The following is a 16557-nucleotide window of genomic DNA, read 5'->3' as shown; positions in this document are numbered from 1 at the left end:
CCTGGTTGGTGTGTTGCCGGGGTTGTGGGCCGGTGGGTATATGGGGGCCCGCCACTGGCGCAGGGTGCCGCCGGTGCGCCGAGCCAGCTGGGGGGCTCTTCAACTGGTGGGGGGGGGGTTGTCACATCTTGCAGGGGCTTTCCTCTCTCAGGAACTCTCTCTGCAAGAGGGGGAGATACAGGAGAGGTGGAGGAAGATCTCAGCCTGGGCGTCTATTGTCTTATGTAGTCTGGATGATGAGTGGATGATGGGGTGGGTGCAGTTTTCTCTGTTGTGGGGTTGAGTGGACTGCCCCGGGCTCTGTGGGGCCGGGCGGCGCCGCTGCGCTGGGCCCCGGTTCGGATGGGCCTGGGCCCCCCTTCCCTGGTGGGTCGCGGAGTATGGGGGTGCCTACTGGGGTCAGCGGGGGAGCTGGCCCCAGGGAGGGGTCACTTGCTCCTCCCTTCCTTCCCTCCCCATCTCCAGCTGCCTCCCTCTTCCCGCTCCACCACAACCACCCACACATGCAGGGCCTTGGAGTGGGAGTGTGTCACCAGGGTGCAGAGGAGGTAACCCCCCCCCCCTCTGTCCCCTTCTGGCTGCCTCTGCCTCAATTTTATCCCGCAACTTAGACATTCACATTACTCACATTCTCATTACACATAAATATAGGATCTTGGGGGTGGGCACGCTACACGGAATCCCAATTACCATCAGGGTGTACACCTCACCCCCGGCGTCGTTGCCCACCTCTCAATTTTAAATACACGTAGACATTGAGGGCTAGCAGGAGGGACTATGCGCTTACCTGCTGCTCTCTGGCAGGTAGCTCCATGCCCTCCTGGGTTTTAAACGCACCTTAGAACACACATACATCAACACTACAATGAGCGGGTGGAGGGAGGTTAGGAGTCTTCTCTCACCCTCGTTCTCTGCTTTCTGCTGGAGCAGGGGGGCTAGGAGGAGGAGTTGGCCGTCCGACTGGGGTCCGGAGTGTGGGGCCTCCCTGCTGCTGCGGAGTCGGGGCGGTCTGCTTCTCCCCACTGCAGGGAAAAGGGTAACACAACCTGGGTCTGGGTGCAGTTCCCCCCTCCAGGGGCAAGGGTACCTAGACCCGGTTCGTAGAGTACGCTTGGGGAGTGTGATTGTGTGTACAGCGTCTCTTTATGTCTGTCTCCACGTTGGTTGAGTGTGGAGTAAGTGCATATGAGAGCATGAGGGTGGGAATGGATGTTTGTATCTGTGTGTGCCTGTATGTCTGTGTCTGTATGTCAGGTTGGGTATCAGATGCCACCTCTCTGAGGACAGCTCAGGCCCTCCAAGGTTTGGAGGCCTATCTCCCCCCACCACTTCCCCTGCCGGGGGCGGACTCCCTCAGGCGTCGGTGCGTTGGTGGTTCTTTGTGTCCGGGGGTGGGCGTCCGGGTACACACCGGCTCACTCCTTGGCGGCTGCTTATCGGGGCCTGGAGCCTGGGGCTCGCTTGGGCCACTTCGGAGGTGGGGTGCCCCCGGCCTCTCGGCCTGGGGCTCGGTCACTCAGGCACAGCTGGCTGCCGGCGGAGCTCACGGGCACGTCACTGCAGCCCCCCCTGGCTTCTGCTCCGTGGCTGCTGGGTGACCCCTCATCTGGGACTCTCCTCAGCTCTTTCTGGGACAGTGGCGCGGCTGCCCCTCTGTTGGTCTTCCTTGGTCTCTTGTGTTCTGGGGGCCTCTGGATGTCTGGGGTTCTGATCTCCTCCATACCTGCTTCATGCCCTGGAGGACGGGGCAGTGGCCCCCCACACCCTCTAGCAGATCATTACATGAGGGAACCTTTTAAGAAAACAAGCGCGTCCATGCTCACAGGTGTACACACGGGTGATCACACACACAAACTACACCCTTTTTGGCTCCTACCTCAATGCACACTGTGCTGTCGATCTTACGTGCTGCACAATAATGTTTAATATTTAGTATTTACTGTCATATTCCCATATATCATTGTGATGTGGTTTATTGTATTACTCTCGTTTTCTTCTGCTTGTTTTCTTTTTTCTTTCTCAACAGGTGATCCAGGTGATCGATATATGTATTTTTTTTTTTTTTTTTTTTTTTTTTTCTTCTACTTATTCTGTTGGTTTTTGTTTTTTGCCCTTCTCCCCCGTCCCTCTTCTCAACTGTTTTTCTTCCCCTCTTTCTTTCTCCCTTTTCTTTCCCCCAGTCAAGTCTGTCCCGTATTCAGCAAGTGAAAATAAAATAAAGAATAAAAGGTGAATCAAATGGACCATTACGGCAAAGCTGGGATGGTCAATTTGGTAAAGAAAATCCGTTGGGCATCTTTCTTCGCCTTTAGACAATAATTCTGATGGCAAAAGAACCAAACGGGACAGGCAAAAGAAAAAAAAAAAAAAAGAGATCCTCGGAGATGTGGACTCCCAGGAACTTGAAGCTGCTCACACGCTCCACAGCCGTCCCCTTAATGTGGATGGGTGGATGCCAATGCCAGCAGTACGTAAGAATGAGCTTCTTCTGAAGGGTATCTGCCCTCTCCCATAGAGGCAGGGTGAGGAGCTTGGTGGTCTGAAGTACCAGAGTAGAGCTGCTACTTCTCCACATCCAAAGGAGCCAGCTGAGGTCATATGGGAATCTAAATGGAAAGGGACTGGTTCTTATCTAGTGCTTTCCTCAGAGCTTTATGCAACATGCCTCCTTCATAAAGGCACTTGGACTGAAACAAACGACCAACCTTCCAATTAGTGGATGACTGACTCTGCCTCCTGGGTTACAGCCATCTGACCAGGATCACCCCTGGACACCTCCCAGGAGAAGTGTTTGGGTCATGTCCTTCCAGGAAAAGGCCCCAGGACAGACCCAGGATTACATCGCTGGATGGCTGGTTATGCTGCTTTACTTTAACCCTCTCAAGGCAGGCTTTGCAGATTTGCAACAGTTAAAAGCTAACAACCTGATTACCGTACATACATATTTTACTCTGAAGTACCACTGCAGGTATTCTTTTGTGCATTAGCAATAAAAACTTAATTTGAGCCTGAGAGGGTTAAATTACGACTGAAAACTATATTAGAAATAAAATCCACAGTCAAAGGATGGCAAATAAGCTGACAAATAATGATGTGAATGACACAAAAAATTGTATTAAAGATTTTAATTTATTTTATATATATATATGTGTGTGTGTGTGTGTGTGTGTGTCATTATTTATATACCTAATAAAGCTGTAATAATAAAGTTTTTGTGTTTGCTGCTCTCTGAGTGTTCTCACACTCAATGATGGGGGGGTCTGGGGGGTCTCGGGGCCTCCCTGGCAGTCTGCGCGTGCCGCAGGTCTGCAGGAGGAGAGTAAACAGTTCCCACGCTGGTCTGCTGCCGGTCTGAAGTGACACACTGCCACACTTTCCCACGCACGCGAGAGCCTCCTTAAAGCGCGAGGGGGAGGGGGAGCGCGCGTCAGCACTCTGGGCACGAGGCGGGCGGGACGCGGGATGAGGATCATGTGTAGTCCACGCGCCGAAACTAGGTTAGAGCGAACCGCGCAGCAGAGAGGAGCAGAGCGCAGAGCAGGCCTGGAGTTTTCCGCAAACAGAACGCACATAGCGGAGGCGTGCTGTCACACACTTGCGGGTTACGGATCCATATGAGGAGTCGTTGTTGTGACGGTTTCCAGCGGCTCCAGTGTGGAGCGAGTAAGTGCGCGTTGCTGTCACAGTTCCTTGGCTTCATTTCCACGCGGACATTTATGACCCCAACAGTCGGTTAGACCCACGGCAGACATGAGAGGTGAGGTTTCTTATCTTACTGTGGAAAACGTGACTTTTGGGTGTATTTGCGTGTTTGTTCGTGCGCCGGCGGCCGTAGAAAGTTTCCGACTACGCGCAGCTGATCGGACGTGAAGTTATCAGCTGTCACTTCAAAGACTTCCAGGCTCGTTTGCACACTTTTGACACAAAGAGTGAAGAATATAATTTTAAAAGGAGGGTCGTGTTAAACATAGATTATGGCCGTGAGCGCGGATCCGAGCAGGGATTCGTGATTAGAGGAAATCTAATCGGCGAGCGGCTCCGGTTATGTAAGAGGCAGGGAGGAGGAGGAGGAGGAGAGCGGAGTGATTCGTGGCTGCACAAAAACCTGCAGCCAGGATTGTTTACGTTATTTCCAGCGTCAGCTCTCAGTGAATATTAACCTTCCTACTGTTTATACTTACAGACACGCTTTAGAAGTAGTTTTACTGTTGACATGTTAGAGCTGCCTGCTGTGTCATACATCTCTGGTTTACTAAAAACAATAATAATAATGATAATAATATGGAGGTTGTTTGAGTTTCTCTTTTGTCCCGGTGTTTCCTGTAATTCATAGATCAGAGAGTTTTGTGTTTTCAGACTCGGTTTTTCTGTGAAATAGAGAGAGGAGGTGCTCCATTGACCTAGTTCTGTCATTGGGGATTACGGCGCGCGCGTGAGTGCGCGTGCGTGTACACCCATACCTTTGTCAGACTAATAAAACACAGTCGATCATTTCCTTCAGGGATGTTTTCATCGGATGGGAGCTGAGCTGGGACAGCCTGCTGTCTTGAAAGCTTCAGTTTTCTTCAAAGTTGTGCTGCAGACAAAATAATGGGACACAAACGCGTCTCCTCCTCTCATGTGCGTGTTGTGTTTGGAGTTGACTTTGCCAGTTTTAAATGGCTTTTGCGATGCTGGACCATCATGCACACCGCTGTGACAGGCAGGATATGGACACAGCAGGGTTACGAGACACAGCCACTCACAACACAAATGTAAGCTTAAAGTGCACTTGAATTTGGCCTTTTCCAGAGTCATGAGTGTAACTGAGTTCGAGGCGGGTGGGTGCAGAGAGTTTCATACTCGGTGCCGCTGCATTTGAGCTCAGTTACCCGCCCCCCAATCAAAGGCACGGTGGCAGTAAAGAGGGACGCCGTCTCTGCTGTCCAAGGACACTGCTGTGCTGAGCTCAGCATCAAAGCCACTATCTGTGGGCTGTGCAGCCTTGAGGAAGTTCACAGCAAGTTACTGTATGTGTCAAGGTGCCCTTTGTGTCTGACAACTGCATGCTAAGATTCCAGTCCTCTTATCTAAAGCTTTAACTCTTCGTGTAACCTGCAGACTGCTGTGTGAGCACAGTGTGACAGCTCTGTGTGTGTTATGGCTGCACTTCATTCTGCAGTTACCGTGTTAAAAATATCATTTTGTTCTCTTTAACATTTGTTTAGAGTAAAAAGTATCATAATCCATTATCATTTGATAGGTGTGCTAATACACGATAAGCATTTCTGTGAAAGCAGATAGCAAACATGCGAACAGACGTAAAGAGATTTTAATTCAAGGTGACTGTGATTGTTTCTGCACAGTCCTGAATTTGTTCCTGCTGTTTGCAGCAGCGCGCACGATTACATGCTGGGAAGCGAATTCCTCAGTCCGTCTTTGCTTGTGTTGCAGAGGCCCACTTGGGTTAGAGCTTGGAGTAGCGCGCGCGCACACACACACACACACACACACAGAGAGCCAGCTGAATCTTTTCTGATCAATGGTGCGGGATTACAGAGGCCCGCTTTCTCGGCAGACGCAGCACTGTGCTTGTATTAAATATAATTATTTAATACAAGACAAACAAAAAGGTAGAATGAAGGCGTGCAAATATTTATATTAAGGCAATCACTTTAAATGTCTAATTGTTAGCAGTGTAATACAGCCAGTGTAAAGAGAAACACCCTTTTAATCTGGCGAGGCTGACGTGTGCAGACAGGCTTGTGTGCGGCACATTGTGTATATGCACTGACGTAGCTGGCTTCCAGTGATAGGCTGGTTATACTTCAAGCCAGATGTGTCTCATTGCATTTGTCTGAAAATCTGAGATAATTAGAAGAAAAACTGTACTGTGGGAGTGTGACATCCTCTGTGTGCAATAACATGTTTCATTTCACCGCAGATCAATCTATTACGCTTGCAGCACATTTTTAAAATGTTCGGGGTTAGTGTCAGGCCACGCTGGGCTATCTGTGCTCCGTAGGTAGGTCAGTGGGAGGAGAAGAAGAGAAAAGGCAATCATTACTCCTCACCTACCGAAGCTGTACAGAAAACAGGTGGCCACTGGGGCCCTCAATGGGAAACCTGTAGAAAGTGGGTAATTGAATAACCTGGCTGCAGCAAGTTCTTCAATGGCAAGCAGTCATCATGCTATGTTGCAAAAGCCTATGCCGTGCTATACCACGCATGCCCCGGATACCCGTTCGATTATGGGTTAAGTGTACAATATGTCAGGTAAATTTAAAGTCCAGGGCAAATAGGACCTTGGACGGTATTTGATTAGCTGGGATAAGAGGGCAAAGTCTGCCTCACTCACTGTTTACAGCGCTGACAAAGAAAGAAGTGTTGAGTAACTGGCACAAAAGGGACTTTTACATGAAAACCTCTTTGAATCGGAAGGTTTCAAAGGCCGTAAACCTGATGGAAGAATAATTTTTTTTGAATTGGAGGTTCCAACAGGTAGCACAGCCTGTGAGGTAAAAGTTTACATATTTGAGCTCGATCAAGCTTCAGTTATACAGCTGGTGTCAGCTAGTACTGAAGCCACTGATCACTGAGCTAATATTAGGTTCTAATGTGATTGTGTCTAAAAACACACAGCTTTCTGGGCTTAAACATACAATCTGGCATTGAAACAAAGAGGAGTTTCTTTGTTTGTTCCTGGAACAAAAATGAATGCTCAGAAATAAACAGGGCGAGAATAAAGACGCTCTTGTTCAGACCCGTCCTGCACAGCAACATGTTTACAAATCACAGCAGCGTGTGTTAGCCTTTAGGGCTCGGCATGATTAATCTACAGGCTGGTATTTACACAAAATCAAGTGTACTTCTGTGCAGCATTTTAGTTTATGCAACATTTATTGGTTTATTTGGCAAAGAGCCCCTGAGAGCAGGGGAATCTCTGCACAGCCACTCTGCACCAGGGTAAAAATAGATTTATGGCCAAGCTCAAAGTCAGATGCAATTTCACTCAAACACCTGACATGCTGTAACAAGTTAAGACCTACTATTTGCTGCGTCTGCCTGCGTTTTACTGTACGACATGCTGCTGGAAATAAGTTGGATATTTGTGTCTTCAGTCTAGTCTCCTTCTATAATCAAATGTTACACCCTTGTCTTTCTAAACCAGAAGCAGGAATCCACCCCGCCTGTACTTAAAGACCGAGTCACATCTGATTCCACCTTAAAACCTGCCAGAAGCAGGATTGTGTTCCTTGCAGGCTGCCAGCGCAGGCGCCTCCCCTCCACTGAATGGGAAACTGTGTCAGTGGAGCAGCTCCTGTTTGCTGAGCTTGGCTGTGCCGCTCAGCTGACTGGCAGGTGAGGCTGCGAGTCACAGGCCAGGCTTCTCCCTCGAAAGCCAATAGGAGCGCAGGAGGGTGTGGGACTTTCGTCACACTGTTGCCGGGACAACCACCTTTGAATGAGTTAGTTCGTGGAATGCAGCCAGATGCAGTTATATAACAGGCTGAAGGGCGGGGTAAAGCTCTGAGGGGGGAGCGATAAAGGGAGCAGTGGAGAATGGGACTTTTTTTTTTCCATTGCCTTTTATTTATTTATATCCCACACTTACGTTTCAGTGTCTAGCTCGTTCTAGATCACCGATATCCTTAAAGATATGTCACCTGTGCTGCACACAAAACTTCTCTGTAAGGCGGAAATAAGGGGAAATTAATGAGGCCATAAGTCAAGATTTGCAGGATGTCAGTCACCGATCCGTCTAATTTAGCCTCAGTGTGTGACGCAGGTCTCTCCCCACGCAGAGTGACTCATGAAATCTATTGGTTGTGAGTGGTTTAAATCAGCCCCTTCAGAAAACAGCAATTTTTTCAAAAGCTCTGAAGACCAGTTAAATCCTTTTGTGTGATTTACCGGTTACCTAATGCCCCTTGTGACCCAGCAAAAGTGGTTTAGTGGATTGTTTGGTGCGGCTGAGAGCCCTAGAAAAATGAGATTTTGCACACAGCATACACGGCGACAGTCAGCGTGGCTGTAATAGCTGCTGTTAACCCGCTAACATTGTGTTCAACCTGGAGGAAAAGCTACAGAGCAAGAAAGAGCTGTGAAACTTTATAACCCAGGGCCTCAGCTAATGCAATTGACCTGCTATTCTGGGCTCGAAGGAGGCCCGGCTACTTAGATAAACAACATAATGAAAAGAACAGCCTGTTCCTCGGTAAGAAGGCTCAGGCTTTCAGTGAACTCCACGGGTGTACTGTGTACGTTTCTTTTGTGTTCCTTCTTCTCCTCCTAACATAATCACAAACGTGTCTCATCTTCATCCGCTGCATTTCAAATATCGTGCCGCAAAGATGATGCGATGCCAGTTTCTGTGAGGAAAAGTGCACCAAAAAGTCTCCTATGCACGGCCGCCACTCGATCTCAAAAAGCTGAGCGTTATGTCAGCCTGGAGTAAAGGCCTGACAATACCTGCATTCAGCATGACTGCCCTAAAAAGCAGACTCTGTTCTGGGTTTTCTGCAGAGGATTTAATCCACTTTCATTTTCACTGAAACTTACTGATATTTTTATTATAAATGTGACCAGTTTGATTTTGCCAGTAAAATCATAAAGAAAAAAATGCTTCTGACAGTTAAAAGCAGATATAAATAACTGATCAACTCTTGTTTTAATAAAAGGTCCAAAGAATATTGAGAAACGCCGCAAACAGGTTTGCTGAAAACAGGTTAATGTTTCAGGCGTTGCCCACGCTGAGAGATTTTAACAATGAATGAGTGATGGATTACGTCCTTTTTATGTTTTGTCTTTTATGTGTACTCTGTATAAATTGTATCATCTTTCTGTTATTGTCATATTTGTTCTGATGAATCTGTACCCGTGAATGTGGATTTCATAGTTTCTCGTTTTTCTGCACTCGTCTCTCTCTGCAGCTCAAATAGAAGTAATTCCCTGTAAAATCTGTGGGGACAAATCATCAGGGATCCACTATGGTGTCATCACCTGTGAAGGCTGCAAGGTGAGCGGCATTCATCAGCAGTTGGTTTAAAAACAGGATCTTTAGAAAGTGTCGATGCGTTTTGTCAGATGCGCTCATCACGTCTGCTTTTGCTTGCAGGGTTTCTTTCGGCGCAGCCAGCAGAACAATGCCATGTACTCGTGCTCGCGACAGAGGAACTGCCTAATCGACCGGACCAACCGTAACCGCTGTCAGCACTGCAGGCTGCAGAAGTGTCTCGCTCTCGGCATGAGCCGCGATGGTGAGTTCGCTTACAAGATCTGTATTTAATTAACTCCAGTTTTCGCCCATCACAGTGGTGAGACGCTAACGCTTGTTTTACCGAGACCTTTAAATGTTTCGTTTTTCCCCGCCGCAGCTGTAAAGTTTGGTCGAATGTCCAAAAAGCAGCGTGACAGCCTGTACGCAGAGGTCCAGAAGCACCAGCAGTCCCAGGAGTGCGGAGGGATCGGTGCCCGCGAGGAGAAGAGCGACACGGCTGACCATGGCCGTACCTACAGGAGAGGCTCCAGCGCCACGCTCAGCGATCTGGACGACATCACGACGCTGCCGGAGGGGCTGCTTTTTGACCTGCCGCTGACCCCGGAGGATGGCGGAGGAGACTACTGTAACCTGGATATGATGGGAGGAAGTGCAGGCAGCGGCTCCTCCTCGCAGAGCTCCCCAGAGCAGACCAGCTTGGACTTTGGTGACGGAAACCACAGCATCAAGCATGAGTACCAGCTGCTGCATGACTCTGGACTCTTCTCACACGCCATCTTCAACCCGCTGCCTGACGGCTGCTCCCTGCTCGAGATAGGTCAGCAAACCCTCTAATAAGACGTTGTAACTGCTGATGTGTTTCATGAATATTAAAAACCTCTCGAATGCTCTTGCAAATCTAAAAACAGAAACTAAAGTAAGACTTTCTTTTGATTCAGAGCGTGTTGCCCAGAATGTGGTCAAGTCCCACATCGAGACGAACCAGTACACCTCGGAGGAGCTCAAGAGAATGGCGTGGACCTTGTACAGCCCAGAAGAGACCCGCTCATACCAGACCAAGGTAAACTTTAGACAGATTATTGCTGACAAATTTGCTGCTGATGAGTGCAGAGTCATTTTTGAGGTTTTTTTTTGTTGCTGCTGCGAGTCCAACTGTAAACTTGCAAAAGTTGGTGAAACTGTGAAACAGAGTAACACAACACAGCCGGTATCGTGCGCACCATTTCAGCCGCCGTTGTGCGTTTACATTGTTTTCCCTGGAAATCAGTCACACGGCCTCCGTGCAAATTGTGAAAGTCAGCAAGCGACTGTTTGTTGAGAAACAGTGAGGCTTTATGACTTTATAATTAGCTAATCTGACACAGTGGGACAAAAATGATGTGCAGCGTGATTCCAGCTTGTTAATCCTACTCTGTAAACTCACACTGTCCTTTACAAGGTTATCAAAGGAATACCTTCAGTTTTTACAAAGCGCAGAAATCAGAGGTGCGACTTGTTGGAATGTTCCTTTCTTCGTTGTCGCTTTAATCTGAACATTCGTACGGGAAGGCCACAGATGGACGCCGCAGATTCACACGAGATGCGTGAAATACTTTAAACCACACTGTAGGACCGGGAAAAAACCCCCCAAAAAACTGGAACCATGCCAAACAACTTGTTTAATGTCTCATGTGTTGCTTTAATCCGATGGCCTTCCTGTGTTTGTCTTTCTCTTGCAGTCAGCTGAGGCGATTTGGCAACAGTGCGCCGTTCACATCACCAATGCAATCCAGTATGTGGTGGAGTTTGCTAAGCGCATCTCTGGCTTCATGGACCTCTGTCAGAATGATCAGATTATCCTCCTCAAAGCAGGTCAGTACATAACACACACAAACACTTTATTTTAGCTGTCTCAGATTAGAACATCGCAGCTCAAAGTGGTTTCATTGCATTTTAAATCAATAAAATGAATGTGTAGTTTTGTGTAAATCTAAATCTTCGCCTTTGTGTATTGTTGTAGTAGAGCATCTTTACTGGAAATGTTGTTGTTGTTATTAATGTGTCAGTCACATGTGGGATTATTTGAAAAATGAAATCAAAACATGTAACCGTGGTAACTGGTTTTATTGTGTTTGATCTCTGCTCAGTATGAATGTGTTTATCCTGAATGGCTTTTTGTTTGTGTCAACAGGCTGCATGGACGTCCTGCTCATCCGCATGTGTCGGGCCTACAACCCCATCAATAATACAATGCTCTTTGATGGAAAATTCTCCACTCCTCAGCTTTTCAAAGCTCTTGGTGAGTCCACACGTTTACGGTCTCTTCCCGGCTTGCTAGTTTTCTCTCCAAACGACTTTTATGAAGGGAAAAGCGGAGGATTTTAGGTCATTTTAAATGGTTTACCGTTCTCATCGCAGCCACTAGATTTTTGTTCTGATGCCATTTTTTTCCCTCTCTGTCCCCGAAGGCTGTGACGACCTTGTGAATGCTGTGTTTGACTTGGCTAAAAGCCTGAGCCGTATACAGATGTCTGACGAGGAGATTGCTCTTTTCAGTGCTGCTGTGCTGCTCTCGCCAGGTGAGATGACAGGAAATCACCCACTCACACATGCTAAACTGGTGTAACTGATATTCGGTGCATCCGAGTACCACCTCGATGCTCTGGTTTTGTTTTTCTAATGCACGTAGAAGGGTCAGTACAGGTTTTCTGCCTGGGATCTGTAAACTTGTAAACTTTTTTGTTGGGGATTGATTGCTTGATTGATTTGAAGCTTCCCTTCTTTTTCTACCTTAAAAATGAATGAACCTGTCCAGATGTCCTACAAATGTAGCATAAGAAATATGTCTGCATGCTGGGTGTGAACAGGTTTTAATGCAGTTCAAATTCACCTCACAGTACTAGCGCTCACAAGGTATTTATAAACCCCATAATTTGCTAAATGTTCTGGCACAAGCTGAAAACTACTGTTGGCCTTTTACCAAAGCATACCATTGATGAATGAATGATTCATCTTCACCCCTACCTTACAGCACGCCTACATCATCATTGTATCATAGTATAAAAGTGAAACTGAAACCATGGCGACTGTGGTTAAATTGTGGATGTTTAACAGTCAATAAAAGCTCACGTTTTGGAAAAAGGTGTGCAGTCCTGTAAAACACAGACAGTTATATATATACTTTTTTATAGCAAAACAATATAAAACTACTTCATGTTTTGTTTATATGTAGTTACACAGTTAAAACTTCAGATCCAAACGATGACCCGATGTGACTGCCTTCTCTTTCAGACCGACCCTGGCTGACGGATGTTCAGAAGATCCAGAAGTTGCAGGAGAAGGTTTACGTGGCACTGCAGCGCTGCTTACAGCGACAGGGAGCATCAGAGGAGAAACTGGCTAAGGTACAAACCCTGCTGCAGCTCCTGTATCACCATTATTTTGGTTAAAACAACCTAATATTCAAACATTTACTGGAAGTTGTGTCCACTTTAAATCCTTAATCTTTTCTACATTTCTCTTCTAGATGGTGTCTAAACTTCCCACGATGAGGTCCATTTGCAACCTTCACATTGACAAACTGGAGTTTTTCCGTCTGGTTCACCCAGAGACGGCGTATACGTTCCCTCCTCTGTATAGGGAGGTTTTTGGCAGTGAAATCACCTTCCCAGACTCCACAGAGGGCTAGGGCTATTTAGCTAAGTGCTGTGAGTCATATAGTGACACTGAGGTGCAGGGAGAGGAAGATTCAAATGTGGCAACCAGCTGAAGGAACACCAGCCAGCAGCTCAATGACAATCCTGCATGCTACGCTTTAGCGCACACTCCTCTCACCTCTGGCTCTCACTGCTCTGCAAGCCAGTCCTTTAAACCTAACACGACAGGAAGTGCTGCTGTGTAATCCATGCACTTTACCTCCTTTTAGGGAGTTAAAGGAACTATTCAAAAGTAGCCTACGCTCTTTGTATTCTCAAAATTATTTTTCTATAAGACCTTAAACCTCTCGTTAGGTTGAGTTCTTTTCTAATAAATTGGACTCTCGCCGCTCTCACAGTTCCTGTAAGCTATTGTTGAATGTACCCCCCGTTCCCTGAACCATTCAGCACAGCCCTGCGCTTGATATAGAATGTACATACCTAAAATCCTCACCTACTTTGCGGAGATTTGCAGTAACGATGCCTGTTTCCATTGTCAGTCTAGTAACTGTTAATTGTTTCTTTAAGTATTTTTGGTAGCACCCATATTTTTTCAGTTTTCTAACATATGAACAAACTGTTTAAAGGGACCATGATCAAACTCTCGAGCAGACAGAGTTTTTAAACTGTGGGTCATGGGCGAACATTTAGCGTTTCTGTTGCCAAGCACTTGGAAAGTCTTGCACACAGAGCACAAAACTTAGCGTTTACGCTGAAAATGTCGTAGGTATTTTTATGAGCACACCCTCAGACACTGACGTAAGTGATCTCTCTATTTTTTTAATCGAATCAGTGACCTCAGTCCTATTACCTTTTCCCTTTGCGAATGCCACTTAGAGAGACGCACACAGAGCTATTGTGGGTCTTTCGGAGAGAGACAGGCTGTTGCTGAGCTGTAAAAATGTAAACTAGCACTTACGAGTCCTCCTTAGAATCAAAAAATGACCTCTGGGCACGAGATGTTACGGGTTCGCGCTCATGCTAAACCAGTGAGAAACACTAAATAAACCCTCCCGCTGTAGATGAGCTGTATCGCAAAGGTGCTCAGAGTCCAGCCCCCGAGAGGTTATCGTGCCCCCCAGAGGATCCCCTCCTTACCGTCGCCACCCACAGGTTCAAAAGACATGGGATTAAAGAAAGCTCTTGAATGTGACAGTTAGTGTATCACCACCAGTATGGTTGGAGGAGGAGATAGGTGGATGGTGGTGTTAGAAGAATTCCTTTCTGCTCAGGTCCTCGCCGCTGTGGGGTCGGGCAGGTGTTCTGATCAGAGAATTCACCCTTCTGTTTCTTGTTCTCCACTCCTTTACTACCTCACCCTTTTCAAACACTACATGGCACAGCAAAGGGTTGACAGAGCCATCAGCTACCCCCCTGAGTTATTATTTCTGCTTCGTATTAGAAATCAGCAATTAGCGCTAAAATCTGAACACCAGTGCTAACTGTTTCAAAATGTACTGTGTTTTTTGCTTAAAACTGGACAGGAAATGAGTGCAAATGACCTGCTGGATGTGCTTCCCCTGAGGACATCCTCTCCGATTGTCAGAGCAACTCATGCCCTTAGGTCGAGGAAGCCCGGGATAGATACAGATCTATCTTAAATCCTGGAGACGCACTCTGCAGACAGAGGGCGCGTCTTCATAGCTGGGGAATGTATTGGACTTGTGTAGAAACAAAGGAGCATCCATTCTGCCAATATCCTAAAAAGGCTGTGAAGAAATTGTAATTCGAAGTTCTATCTCGAGCATTTTTTAAGACAATCACGCGACAGATGTTGGATGTCTGCTTTTGTATAAAAATGTAAGCCAGGTTTGCTCTGCACTGCTGGGACAGTGCTCTTCACCATACACTATATTTTGTCAGATAGTATGAAGGGGGTGTTACTGTTGTCTTGGTACTTAAGACAGAGGCATTGTGGGATTGTGCAATGTTGTCTTTCCCATCGTTCTCAGTACATTGAGCTGTTTTTTGCCGTGTACTATAGCTAATATTTTCACAAGCACTTTGACTAAGTTGACCTTGCGGCACCACAGCAAGTAACGCTATTTATAATGTAATGTACCAAATACACAGCCACCTTCTTTTCAGATCGGCTGAAAATGGCCGAATGGCATTTAGAGATTGTAACAAAGTGCAATACAAAGTTTTCACGCGTCTAGCCTGAAAACGCTAGACGCGCTAACTTCATAAGATTGAGTATATTTTGTGAGGTTGCAGGCCTAAAGTCTGTCCGGGGGGCAGTAGTTACGCTCTGCACTCGCATTTCTGTTTAGAGTCACTCAGGGAGATAGCTGGGCTCTCTGTCCTACAGTGTCTGCAGTCAGTCTAGCTAGCAAGACACCTTGCACCAACATAGAAGACCTTTAAACCTTGATCACTGTGTACAGTACATGTTCTTGTGAATGTTTGATTACAGAAGTATCAAAGATTTTACCCCTGTCTAATATCATTATTGCAAAATGTTTTTTTGAGTTGTAGATTAAATAGGATATATATAAATATATATATATCTACATATAAATATAAAAGATGGATTATAATCTTGGATTCTTGTGTTGGTTTTGTTGTGATCTTTCATTTCTAAATTTTTATCCTTTTATGTGCTTGTTTCTCATCGGTTTAGTGTCCTTTTGTCTTGGAGAGATGTAATTCTATTTTTTTTAAAGAGCGTTTTTAAACATGTCGCCCTAAACTTTCTCTTTGTCATGATCCTTCTGTTTATGATATTTTCACTCTATTTTAAGATTATAACTATGAAATCAATATAGATTTTAATATGGAATAATTTATGACATGTCATGAATATAAAGCCCTTTAGGGTTTAACACAGTGAAGTGTTATTGCACAATGGTGATACTATATGTGGATTTAAGAATGTAATAAAAGTGTTTTTGCAATTAAAAAGAAAGTTTGTTGTGGCTTTGTGTTTTTTGGTGACAAGCTGCTGGTAAGAAAATTGCTTCTTTGTTAGGTTTTTGGTTGGGTTGGTTGTTGCGTGGCTTAACAAACTAAACATTCTTCTGAAAATGCTCAGGTCCAAGGACTGGACTCAAAGTAGCTGATGTGGAAAGAGAAGCTTTGAAAGCTGTGCAGGGGGCTGGAGAACTACAGCTGAAGACCAGTTTAAAAACTTTTAAAAAACAAAGTCAACCTCCTTAGAAGCAAAATATAAAGCAAAGTGCAATAATGTTTAAGAGGCATCTCCTCAGCTGTGTTTCATGAGCTGGAAGATGTTTACACTGTTCTGTATTTTGTAGAGTAGGTGATGGAAAAATGTGCACCACAAACAAAGAACTGATATAATACAGAGCTTTACATAATGACCCAGGGTTGAATGTAGGCTGTAGGTCAGAGGGCACGACCAACGCACCAAACATGCAGCAGAGAAATCATTAACAATTCCAACTTTCCAGTTATCCATGTTTAGATTTTGTCACGTCTTAGTTCCTGTAACTCTCTGTCAGTCAACCCTGTCCCGCCTGCAACTTGTCCGAAATGCAGCTATAAAGCTCCTGACGGTTATCAGAGAGAGTATTATTCGGATACTTGCATCTTTACATATGCTGCCAGTTAAGTACAGAGTCGATTTCAAGGTTCTGTTATTTGTTTTTAAAGCTTTCCAACGCTTGGCTCCCGTTACATTTCAGATCTCTTAGCCCACATTAACCACTCGAACTCTGCGGCCTTCTGGTCAGATGATTTTACTGGTCCCACGCTGCCAAATAAAATCTAAAGGTGACAGTTTCTTCGCCGCCGCTCCTCCGAGACTCTGGAACAGAATTGGCTCCTATTTGGAAATCTTTAAATCAAACCTCCTTATTTTCACAGGCTTTCAGATCACTTTGAAATCGGCTGCTCGTCTATTCAGTCTTTGATGGATGATGTATGCATGTGTATATGTAT

At 45.9% G+C, this 16557-nt stretch overlaps 1 protein-coding gene across 2 annotated transcripts; it reads left to right on the top strand.

The window, feature by feature from the left end:
* The first annotated feature begins 3471 nt into the window (after window positions 1-3471).
* On the top strand, window positions 3472-15562 carry rorca (RAR-related orphan receptor C a). 2 transcript variants are annotated; one of them, XM_085151974.1, is made up of 10 exons: window positions 3472-3757; window positions 8913-8998; window positions 9098-9239; window positions 9357-9797; window positions 9919-10040; window positions 10699-10831; window positions 11151-11258; window positions 11428-11538; window positions 12251-12363; window positions 12486-15562. In XM_085151974.1, the coding sequence occupies exons 1-10, from the start codon at window positions 3751-3753 to the stop codon at window positions 12645-12647; spliced, it is 1425 nt and encodes a 474-aa protein (XP_085008100.1). In that variant the 5' UTR covers window positions 3472-3750; the 3' UTR covers window positions 12648-15562. The 2 variants fall into 2 exon arrangements, with proteins under 2 accessions (XP_085008100.1, XP_085008101.1); XM_085151975.1 differs by lacking the exon at window positions 3472-3757 and adding an exon at window positions 3764-4754.
* Window positions 15563-16557: the final 995 nt, after the last annotated feature.

The sequence above is a fragment of the Neolamprologus multifasciatus genome, chromosome 23 (genome assembly GCF_963576455.1).
Source record: "Neolamprologus multifasciatus chromosome 23, fNeoMul1.2, whole genome shotgun sequence".
Classification (NCBI taxonomy): domain Eukaryota; kingdom Metazoa; phylum Chordata; class Actinopteri; order Cichliformes; family Cichlidae; genus Neolamprologus; species Neolamprologus multifasciatus.
Note: the sequence above shows the minus strand (reverse complement) of the source record. Positions and strands in the feature narration are given on the sequence as shown.